General features: G+C 43.5%; 1 protein-coding gene across 2 annotated transcripts in view; it reads right to left on the bottom strand.

Moving 5' to 3' along the window:
- LOC122806315 (ankyrin repeat and BTB/POZ domain-containing protein BTBD11-like) overlaps positions 1 to 12,632 on the bottom strand; it is a 164,067-nt gene that overhangs the window by 103,719 nt on the left and 47,716 nt on the right. For both annotated transcript variants that reach the window (XM_044076631.1, XM_044076632.1), the window contains exon 4: positions 5,707 to 5,911. In XM_044076631.1, coding sequence (XP_043932566.1) covers positions 5,707 to 5,911 — 205 coding nt within the window. The remainder of the gene's footprint in view (positions 1 to 5,706; positions 5,912 to 12,632) is intronic.

Consider the following 12,632-nt stretch of genomic DNA (forward strand, 5'->3'; position numbering starts at 1 on the left):
TGTGCCCCCCCCTGCTTGTTTATATACCACATGACCGTGGTGTTGTCTGTCTTTATCAGTAGTTGTCCTGGATGAAGTAGGTCCTTGAAGGCGTCAGGGCATTTTGAACTGCTAGCATCTCTTTTTGATTGATATGTAGATGCATTTGGTTTGAGGTCCATGTGCCCTGAATGCATCTTCCTGCCATGTGGGCCCCCCCCCAGGCATAATCTGATGGCATCCATTGTTAGTGTCTGCCTGGCTGGGGGTAATGTGAATGGCTGTCCCTGGTTTTGGTGACAAGCCTTTGCCCACCATCGAAACTCCTGTTGCAGGCAAGGAATGAGAGTAATCATAGTTTCCAGGCTGTGGCAATGTTGAGTCCAAACACTTTTTAGGTACCATTGGAGTTTCCTCATATGCAGTCTTGCACATGGAATTAGTAGGATGCAGGATGCCATGAAGCCCAAAGCCTGCAGAATTTTTCTTGCAGATAACTGCGCCTTTGTTGCCAACATTTTGAAATGGGTAGTCATTTGCCTTTTTGTTTGTCTGGTGTGAGATAAGCCATCTGGGCAGTTGTATTTAAGCTTGCACCCAGGAATATTATCTCAAGAGGGTACTAGTTTTGATTTCTTTTCATTGACTTGTGTACCCTAGGCATGTTAGAAGTCTTTTCACAAACGCCAGATGCTATAGAAGAATGTCCTTGTTCTCTGCTTGAATTAGACAGTTGTCCAACTAAGGATATATTTGTATTCCTCTGTCTGCAGAATGCAATTACTGGTGCCAGGCACTTTGTAAAGACCCTTGGCACAGTAGATAAGCCAAAGGGCAGTGTAGAGAATTGGTAATGCATTGAGCCAGCCTTGAATCTTGGGTATCTTCTGCATACGTGTCTGACTGGGACATGCAGGTATGCCTCTCTTAGGTCTAAAGTCACAAGCCAAGCGTTCTTGCCCAGCATGGGCAGAAGCTGCTGCAAAGTCAACATCTTGAATTTTGGTATATCAAGGAATGTGTTTAAAATAGATAGGTCCAGTATTGGCCTCCAGGCTTTGTCCTTTCTGGGTACCAAGAACAGTCGAGTAAAATCCTTGTCTCTGCTCTTGTTCTGGTACTTGTTGAATGGCCCCCATGTCCATGAAGGATGTAACTTGTTTTTGTGCCTCTGCCCATTGATTTTTTAGCAGATCTGGCCAGCCGTTTGCCTTTGGCAGGGTATGGAAATGGAACTTGTAGCCTTGTGACACGATGTTTAGGACCCATTTGTCCTGGGTTATAATGTGCCAATTTTGTGAAATAAAATTTTCCCCCCAAGGGTGCTGCCAGGAGATAAGTGCTTGGTGCAGGCAGGGGGAAGTCATTGGGGCTGTTTCCTGTATGGTTGTGATTGGTCTTTTCTAACTTTGGAGGTAGAAGTCCCCCATTGCTTTGAGCGGTATGAACCTTGCGCCTGGGATCTGCCTCTAGGGCGTCTGGATCTGCCCCAGGTCTGTCTGACACAGGAAAGGACCAATTCTTTGTTGGCCAGTGTCTATTAAATCTAGGTGGCTGTACTTGTAAAAAATATTTGACCGTTTGCATAGATTTAGCTTTGTCCTCCATTTTCTTGAACACCTCTTCTGCCTTAACACCAAACAAAGCATCATGCTGTAAAGGTGCATCTAATAATTTAACTAACATGATCAGGCAGATTTTGTTCCTTTAACCAAGCATGCCTCCTAATTACAGAACCTGTAACTGCGGCCTTGCAGGAGGCCTCTAAAGAATCAAGCCTACATTGCAAAGTATGCTTTCCAACTTATTCAGCTGCATGCAATAAATCCTGCATTTCCTTGTTTTCTGCACATTCAGAGTTTAACAACATTTTCTGTTTAAGCAATGCCATGACATGTTGTTGACATTTGAGCATATGAAACTGACAGTTTAAGGCCCTTATAGCCAAGGTAGCAGATGTGTAAACCTTTTTTCCCCATCTATCCAGTGCCCTAGAATCTCTGTCAGAGGGGGTAGGGTTTTTTGCAGAAAAAGCCTTAACTCCTTTGGGACCCTGAGAAATAGTTTCTGGGTCTGCAGCAGGGTTTTTAAAAAGGAATTTATGAGAGTCAGGAACCCTGTAATATCTGTCAGGCTTAACAGGAGCTGGAGGTAAGGAGTCAGGGGTAAGACTAGACTCCGAAAACACATCATCTACAATGTCTAACACAGGTGGGATGGCTAGTGGCTTGTGTTGAGATAGTAAAAGGAAATCCCTGAGCCTCTTTTTAGATTCTGAAAAATTTTGGTTCTCCCAGTGGAAATGCTCCCTCATGGTATGCAAATTTTCCCCAAAAGAAGAGTCCTCTGGAGGAGAAGCTGAAGGTATAGATTCTTCAGCATCAGAATCCTCATGGGGGGGGGGGGGGGGGGGGAGAATATTCCTGATCAGAAGAGGAATCAGAAGAAATGGAAACCTGATCTGAAGATTCATAGTCCGTCTCTTGCCTAGGCCTCTTACCAGGAGGGGGGGATGGGAACCCCTGATCAAGGTAAATCAAGTCTTCAACCATTTTGAGCATCTGTTTTTTGGGCATAGAGGCCTGACCACATGGCTCTTGAGTTTGTTTCTTTGCTTTGGAAGGTGCTTTAGTCTTTGCCTGTGAAGCTGAAGTCGGTTTGATGTAAAGATGTTTAGGTCTGAATACACCCTCAGAAGCCGGTGCCTGCTCAGCGGCTCCAGACCCATCTGAAGGGATAATATCTGAGGCTCCAATACCTTGAGTTTCCATCAGCATGGCCGACTCCATGTGGGAGTCGGTAGCGGCCTGAGACTCTAAAGTAGCAGGCGTCAGGGGCTGCGAAAGCGCCTCACTGGAGGACCGGCGAACCGGCGACTAGCTTAGGAGAAGCTTCGTCGTCGGTTTTGGGCCTCAGTTGTCTCTTTCCTTTTCTTTGCATTTCTTGTGAACTCTGGTAGTCGGACGGCTATCTGACGACATTTCTGGATAATTAAACCGGCGTCCAAAACAGTAAGCAAAATCATACAGATGCTTAATAGTGCGCTGGTTAAATCTAGCACAAATCGACCACCAGAAACGTTGTGATCAGGGCCTACGCAGGGAATACAGTAAGAATGAAAATCCTTATGAGGTATTTGCTTCACACAAGAAATACAATTAACTTTTTCTGACTCTTCAAAGGGGTACTTGGCTTTATTGAAAGCTTCGGATCTGAAACTCTAACATGAAAATCTCAGGAGTCTGCCAACCGGCACTTGCGAACTGCTTCTGCTTCGGGCATCGCGCAGCAAGAAAGACTAAAGAAAATGGCGTTGGCCGCATCTTTTATACCCCTGACGTCAGGGAAGGGATGACAGCAACAGACGCAGGACCCAAGACTTTGGAATTTAGGCCGACTGAGGGCAACCTGCCAGCAGGATTACCCAAATGTAATGACTGCAACAGTGAAACACGAACATCACAGCATCATTAGGACCAGACAATATCTTAGTCTGCCTCTCAACTTAAAATATGACCTAGCAGACCCACTTGGATCCCCGTTTAACCACAGCTTGCAAACTGGCTATGTTCCAGTGGAATGGAGGAGAGCAACAGTAATACCTCTGCACAAAGGAAGACCAACCGACTCAGGGAATTATAGATCCATAAGCTCGACTAGCTTCATCTGCAAGGCCATGGAAAGAATTATGGACCTTATCAACAAGGACAAAGGTAATCTCCAAACTCTGGATCCAACTCACTTTGGATTAGATCATGCCTGTTAAACCTGGTTAACTTTGAAAAAGTCACCAAGGCCCTGGATGAGAGAGAGAGTGCATAACACCTACCTTGACCTAGCCAAGGTATTTGACAGAATCTCCTACTTAGGGATAGAGAAACTCTCCCAACTGGGAATAACCCCTATGTCACCAAATGGGTAGACAATTGGCTCACCTCCAGCAAAAGACCAGTTACCAGTGTACCACAGGGTTCTGTGCTGGGTCCTTTACTGTTTGGAATTTCTTGGATGTCCAGGCAAGCGTGGATGGCCCGTGACGGACCAATTTCATTGAAAACTGCGAATTGGATGCAATAGAGTCCAACAATGTTAATCTATTGCAGAAAGGGTTAATGCAGACAAATGATTGGTGACAAAACCACAGATTAAAAACAAATGTAAAAAAATGCACCGTTATTCCCTTTGGGAAAGCCAACATCTCTGCTAACTACATTATAGACAGTATCCCTTTAAGCATAGACCCAGTGGTACATGATCTGGGTACTCAGGTTAACAGTAATCTGAACTTCGACCACGACATATCCACAGTGGTAAGGAAATCCTTCTATGCGGCACATCTTGTAACTAAAGACATTGCATCTAGATTTAAGGATGTTATAATTCCATTATACTCTGCCCTCATATCAGTAATTGAGTATAATGCTTTCTTTTGCATGTACCTCAGACACCTGCAACAGCTGGATACCACACAGAGGTTTTTCACCAAAAAAACACAGGTACACAAAGTCTTATGCAGAAAGACAAAGCCCGGTCACTGAACTGTCTTCTACAGACTGCTAAGGGACAACATGTGCCTCATTTACAGGGCAGTCTCTCACCCAGCCCTGATGGAAATGGTACACATTCTTAAATCAAACTGCACGAGGGTTACTAGCTCCAGAGATCTTAACCTAGCCTCCGATATGAAAACTCATGCTGGAGAAACAGAAACATCTGCCAGAGACTGCAACTTCTTCCAATTCACATGAAACAGAGCCCCTCCCTGACAGTCTCCAAACACAACCTAGATTAATGGATGGGTGACTGCAAATAGACTCCTGGGGTGGCATCCATGTCCCTCATGAACAGAGACAGCCGGTATTAATTACAGACTCTTACTTGTATGAACTTCACTCACCTAACCATGGACAATTGGAGTAACTCAAGATAAATATGGCCAGGCTTGTAAGGGCTTTTGAGCCATTAGCCTAGTAATGTTCTATGAACCTGTGTGCGTCTTCCTTCCTCTTGTTGACTAATTGTTGTGGCCCATCCCAACATGATGCGTTAACACATTAGAAAGGAAGCACAACTTTCTGCAAAGGAATCAAGTGTGGAGCACATTATGGCTGTAGAGGGCACTTTCTGGAAGAGATTTATTTGAATAAAAAAGTGAGAAACAAGGACTTGAATGAGAAAAATCACAACAAGACGCTGGTGAAAACATTTCAGATAATGTCGTCAATGTGCATATTATCGTTATCCATGTGATCATACTAGGGACAAAGGGATCTCTTCAGGGACAACCTGGAGTACTGTCAGCTAAGTGACTTGCTCATCCGGACACAGCATTCAAATGGACATAAAAGGGAATCAAACCTCACAACTGTAAAAAAAGGCACGTTAGCCGTTTATAGTCTTAATGTTATATACTATTCAGCCAGACTCGTATCAAACACAATATACAGAAACACTAGGTCACTAGGTATACTGCTAAATGCTGTCCGGTCATCTTTTATTACACCACAACAGTGACTGCTTATTATGCTTTTTTTCAATCTCTGTCCCAGCAGTGCAACATTTCTATCAATTGATAGGAATGACTAGCAAATTCATCAGAAGTAGTACTTTCCTAGTTGTACAATATATCAAACAGCAGATGGTGATATCACATACAATTTTCACATGGTTCTGCCAGCTGATACAGTTTTACCATATGTAAAAATATATCATGGAGATGAGACATACCTTTCAGTATAAAGCTTGATTCTGGGTGGTTCCAGGTAGGGGCTCTCCCACTCCGAATGCGGACCCTGCATGTAGTAATACAGCGTGTGCAATGCTTCTGGCTCCCAGGACAAACTACCAGACTTGAAATGGATTTGTGCAACATAACTAGGATTCCTACCTGCCAACTGCTGCAAATAAAACATTGCATTGCCAACAAGAGAACCTGGAAAATGGAAAAAAAAATTATAAATGGTACCATTACTCATTAGTGCAAGTTTATTACTATTAACTGCACATTTACTGCAGCAGTTAACTGATAAAACAGATGTACATCAAAACAGAGGTAACAAGGAGCAATGCAAAAGAAAAAAAAACAGAGGGACACCACTAAAGTAGTAACTAAACAGAAACTTTCATCAATTACTATGGTCCCTTTTAATATGTGGCCAAATTCTGATGGGTAAACAGGCAAGAGCTGGATGACCATGTCAAACATGTACCTTTCAAAACAAACTGAGTATAACTGCACTGACAAGTTCTCTGTACTCCGATTTCAGTGTCACGTGTCATTTTCCCCTACATATCACTCCGATTTCAGTGTCACGTGTCATTTTACCCTAAATATCACTCCGATTTCAGTGTCACGTGTCATTTTACCCTACATATCATGCTGCTTAACTGAAGCTGAAAATGCTACCGTATTTCAAAAGGCACCTCAGGTGAATTTTTACCAAAAGATTAAATTCAATCTAGAGGGGCATTAGCATATAAAAACAAATAAATAATGTAGAAAACTGCTGTCAATGTGGGGGCAGTTAGGAGTCAGCCGACTGTGTTCATTTTCTCTTAAACAGTGGTCTCCAGGTGCTCCAGTTTCCTCCCGTATTCCAAAGACATGCATGCCATTGGTGAATTGGACACTCAAAATTGGCTGTAGATGTGAGTGAGTGAGAGTGAGAGATACAAACAAACTACTGTGGCAGGGCTAGCCACTCGACGGTGTAAACCTTGGCTCAAGAAGATAGTGACCCCCGACCACATGTGCAAAATGGGGAAAAGGGGTTGAGGATGGAGGGATGTTATTTGTGGGGAAGTCTGTTTGATCCATAATAAGATTTGAACAAGCAGATGCTGGCATTTTTGTCTAAAATGCCAAGTTCTTTTGTACAATTATTGTGCATGTAAATAGATTACATTTCATCTCATTAATACTGGAAAAATTTGATATGGTTATGCCACTAGAAATGAAAGTAAATGCCTCTGGTGGCCAGCAATATGTGCACCACACTTCCTCCAAGACTGGTAATTAAGATGAAAGTTGGACAAACCTAGAAAATTTCCCATTAGAGGTTTAGACATTACACACAGTGTGACACTGCCATCTACTCCACTATTTACATAGTGATTTCACTGACTGGCAGAGCTGTGACATGGTGCAATGAAATGGATTCTATTAGCCTAACGTCAGTTTGCTGCGAGTGTGATTAATTGGTCTGATTGTCTCTGTATTGTGGCATCAATCTTGGTGAGGGTAGGATACTGCTCAGGGTCAGGGTCATACCGGCCTGGGCTACATAATCTGAGAGCTCCTCTGTCTATTTTCATGTTGTCATACTAAATGCAATACTGTCCCTATACTCTGTATCCTAGACTGCTAAGAAGTGACCTGCGTCTAGCATACAAGGTATCCTCCAACCGAACACTGAGGATTTACTGCACATCAGCAGTCAAATGGCAACAGAAATACTTGGTCTAGGGATCTAAACCTCTTCTGCAATGTCAAACAGTTTGGAGGGACATGTACATCTCACAGAGCATACTGCTGCTGCCAAACAAGAGTTCATCCTTGTCCATATTCAAAAGGAACGTAGACTTCTGGATGAGAACCAGTTTACCTCTGGACTACTCCCTTCCCTATTAATGAACACTGGCAGCTCCTAAATACTTTACTGCATGCATGAGCCCCTCAAATTATCTACAGTGCGTTCGCAATTATTCTCATTACTGTAATATACAGTTATCAACCATTACATGGGTAGGACCAGTCTATAACCAAATAGAACAGGTTAATCGAAACACAAAAAGGAAAACTTGCTAGGCTGAAGAAAGCCTGCAAAGGCAGCTAGCCTGGTAATTACCTTTGAACCTATAAAGAGCATGCTTGCCATAAGAGAAAGTTATTCTTCTTCTCTTTAAAATCCCTGCATGGACTAACATCTGGAGGCAACAACTTGCAACAAGCAAAAAATTCACAATTTTCCTTACTTCAACAGCAACAGAGTATTCAGGCAAAACCAGAAAGTATGGAAAAGAAAAGGAACCCGATTGGTGTCAAATTTTTTTTTTTATGCAGATTCTATAAACAACCATTTGCCTGTATTATGCAGCCTTGATCCAGTCTCATTAAGCAAGAGGATTACATCTGAATAAACTGCCAAGCATTAATATTATGTCATTACAGACCAGTGACATTCACAGCCTCAGACATGTGCTAATCAGATATTCTTACTTCACTGTAATCACAAGTAAAACTGAAGAAGCCATTTCTGTTGACAAAGGAAAGAAGAAGCTCCGTGATCTAAGCAACTTGGTGTTAGAGGCTCCGGCACCTGCAAGAGCTGCTATGGAAGAGGAGGGATGTCGTTTTGCTCGCTTATCTCAATTCGGGGGAGGGTGAAGTGTATGTCTGGGATGCATTTTTCCCCAAAAATTAACCCGCAGTGTAGACCACAGATATGGGCAGGACTGTCCTGAGGGATTAAGATGAATGCAAAAGCAAGTGACAATGCCCTAGCTGACATCAATTTCATGTCAAACCTAGAGTGTATTACTGTGCATCCTCTATGGGGGCGTTGAGGAAAAGGAAAATAATCCCGAAAGGCTGCATAAATGACAGCCCCACCCCCACCTTTACATCTCAACCTGTTGAAAGGGAATAAATGGTATACCTGGCCAAAGGTGGGGAGCGGATGATCAGCAGGGAATGGTGGTGGTTGTGGGGATAAATGTAAAACTGAATAAACTTAATTTAGTAGCACTGCACTTCAAAGTAACTGGCTACTACTCTGCACAGATCTTCAGTAAATATGGCAACAGCCAACACCTTCTTCTTGCATTCCAAACAATCCTTTTTAGTCTAGAACTAGAAGAAATTTCAAAGACTACAAAAACATGTCTTCACACTAGACTTCTCTTTTCATTGCAACTGCGAGCCATGTCAGAAATACTGTCTAATCTGCTGCTGTTCCGAGTTGCTGTGAAAGTACTAGTCCATTACGGGAGACAATGATTGCAAGTCCCTACAAAAAACCCTATATTATTAAATGTCCTCTTTCAAACAAGTGTACGAGAATTACTTCAGCTCTGTTTTTAACATAAATGTGTCTTTGTTCCTTTTGCTTCTCCTATAAATACTGTAACAAACGTCTCAAACTTCAGGAGCTGCTCCACCTTTTCTCTCTTCAGTCCCCATAATCTTAAACATTTATTTGAGAAGGTACGTCATACAGTTCTGTACTCAGTCCAGCGGCAGTCACTATATGAACACTTGCCTTTATGAAAAATGCAGTTTACTGTGTAATTTTATATTCCCTTTTGCTGTACCACAGTAGAAATATGGGCTATATTTGTTGCTAGTTCATACTAATTCTAGCATTTAAAAACAAAACTCTTTAGAAGCTTGCTAGTCTGTTCCCTTTTATCTCATACATACACAGATCCTACTTTTGATAGGTGAAAATAATATCTAGTTCGGTTCACATAACAGTTTAAAAAAAAAAAAAAAAAAATCACCGTTGATCAGTACACTTCAATAAATCAACAAACACATATAAAAACACATAACTATATCAAAGTGTAAGAATGTGTTTGTCATTATTCAAAGGGGATCCAATGCCCGTCAGCCTGGGATGACATGCTCGACAAGCCACGATGCTTCGCTAGGGACGGCCTGCACCTGTCACCCCTGGGCTTTCGGATATTGGCAAAGGCTCTTGCTACTCCCATAGTGCCTTTTTTAGGCAAGGCTCAAAAGACAAACCCACCTCCATAGGTATCACAAGGGATAAGAAACTAAGAGTAATGCTACTCAATGCCAGAAGTCTAAACCTCAAGATGTACGCACTCGAAACTCTCCTTAGCATGGAGAACATAGATATCTGTGCATTAACAGAAACCTGGTTCAAGGCTCCCGAGAGCACCCCAGCACTACCAAGTTATACCTCATACCATGCTTTCGGCCCCAAAACTTGGACCGAACCACAAAAGGAGGGGGAGTATCAATATTCGTCAAAGATACCCACACCTCCAGGTTGGTGGCACAGCACGAAGCATCAGAGACTATCCATGTGCAACTAACAGTGGGTAAAACTGCCTTCCAGTTTATAACCTGCTACAGACCACCTTCCCAAACCCAGGAACCCCACTCGGCCTTCCTGAGAACACTGGAAAATATGAAGGTCTCTCCAAACACCATTATATTGGGCGACTTCAACTACCCAAACATAGACTGGGAGCATTACTCTAGCTCCAACACCCTAGCCCAAAGGTTCCTAGAATTTATAAACTCAAATGCTATGGAACAACTTACCACTCCCACAAGAGGGGAAACCATACTGGACCTGATCATCACCAACATGGGGACTCTATGTTCCAGACGAGAAGTGTATCCCTCTATGTTCCAGACCAGAAGTGTATCCCTCACTGGTAAGATCAGACCATAAACTAATCTCACTGGATATTCACATCCCGACTCCACCCCCTGCCCTGAAAACCACAGTGAAAAACTTCTCTAAAGCAAATTTCACACTCCTTAAAACTGAGGTGGAATCCTTCAAAGCCCCTGAGCCTGTGGAAAATACGGCCCAGAATGCAGACTCCTTTATAAATGCATTCTATGAACACCTTCAGGAATGCATGGATCATGCAATCCCAAATAAAACCAAGACCCAATCCTCCAAAGGCAGACATCCTGTCTGGTGGACCCCATCCATAAACAAACTATACAATAGAAGGAGGAAGCTACTACATGATGGAGCAAAATCCCAAAAAGGGAAGGCATCTCTGATCAGTATTAGCAAAAAACTACGGGCACTCATAAAATCGTCTAAGGCCAGCTTCGAGAGAAAAATTGCACAGGACACCAAGGATAATCACAAGGCTTTCTTTAGTTATGTTAGGAACCTGGGTGGGAGTTCCCAGATATGCTCAGAATTAGTCCAAAATGACAAAAAATACACCGAACCCACAGACCTTGTCAACATCCTAGCTGACAGGTTCAGCGCAAACTCCCCCCCCCCCCACCAAAAGGGCAAATATCTATCCCAGCAGAGTGCTGCCCCCCTGACATCTCAGATGCTCAGGTAAGAGCCACCCTCTCCAAAGCAAAAAACACAGCATCAATGGGACCAGACGGTGTCCCGGGCTGCATCCTACATGAACTCCAAGAGCAGCTAAACCCAAACATAAAACTACTGTTCAATCTCAGCCTTACTACAGGATATGTACCCAAAGAGTGGCGTACAGCAACAGTGGTCCCTCTCCACAAAGGTGGTGCCTCAACGGATCCTAGAAACTATCGCCCCCATAAGCCTGACTAGCTTGGTCTGCAAAGCTATGGAAAGGATCATCATGGACCTCATAAATAAAGATATTTGGGACCTACAGACACTGGATCCTACCCAGTTCGGCTTTGTTAAGGGCAGATCCTGCCTCTTAAACCTGGTTGATTTCTTTAAAACAGTCACCAAGGCCATTGACAAGGGGAAGGTGGTCCACACAGCCTACCTGGACCTCGCAAAAGCCTTCGATACAATACCCCACTCGGGCATTATAGATAAGCTCACCAGCTTAAATATAAACCCCTATGTCACTAGATGGGTTGCAAACTGGCTCAAGGACAGAACCCACATGGTTAGAATTGCTGGAGCTATGTCAGACTCCAAACCAGTTACAATTGGCGTCCCACAAGGCCCAGTCCTGGGACCTCTCTTGTTCGGTATATATTTCTCGGAGGTACAGGCCAACACGGAAGGACTGTGGCTGACCAAGTTCGCAGATGACTGCAAACTGGGTGCCATAAATAGACTCTCCAGCCGACACAAGCATCCTCCAAAAGGGCCTCATAGAAATAGACAACTGGTGCCAGAGCCATGGTCTCAAGCTAAACGCCAAAAAGTGTATAGTCATCCCCCTTGGCAAAAACAAAGTGCCCACAAATTACCACATAGGTAGTAATCCATTAAGTACAGAAGAAGTAATTAGGGACCTGGGGACCAAAGTTGATAGCAACCTCTCATTTGACAGCCACGTGGCCAAAGTAGTTAGAAAAACATTTTATATAGCCCACCTAATCATGAAGGGATTCACATCTAGATCAGGGGAGGTCATCGTGCCTCTTTACTCATCCCTCATCAGGTCCATAATTGAGTACAATGCCCCTTTTGGGATGTACCTTACCAGACACCTGCAGCAACTGGAAAGACCCCAAAAGTACCTCACTAAGAGGATCAAAGGGCTCAAACAGATGCCATATGCTGCCCGGTTAAAGAAACTCCAGCTCTACTCAGTGGCATACCGCCTGCTCAGAGGCGATCTGTGCCTGACATATAAAGCCATGTCCAACCCGGAATTAGTGGACATGCTGCACCTCAGAAAATCCAAATCCCATCGAGCTACGCGCTCGACAGACTTGAACCTCAGCACTGAAATAGGACATGCTGGAGGGACAGATTCATAACCCAAAGGCTCCCTTCACTCTGCAAAACCTGGACTGGGATTTTATTCCAGAGTCCCTCATTGACGCTCTTCAAGAGGAATCTTGATGAGTGGATGGGAGATTGTAGGTTTACCCCGGGTATCACTTCTGTGTCACTGTTAGACAGAGGCACAGTATTACTAACCTCGAAAAAGGGCATAGCAAAATTTTAAAATGGGTGGCGAAAGCC

This window comes from Protopterus annectens, chromosome 7.part0 (genome assembly GCF_019279795.1).
Source record: "Protopterus annectens isolate FY-2018-M chromosome 7.part0, PAN1.0, whole genome shotgun sequence".
Classification (NCBI taxonomy): domain Eukaryota; kingdom Metazoa; phylum Chordata; order Ceratodontiformes; family Protopteridae; genus Protopterus; species Protopterus annectens.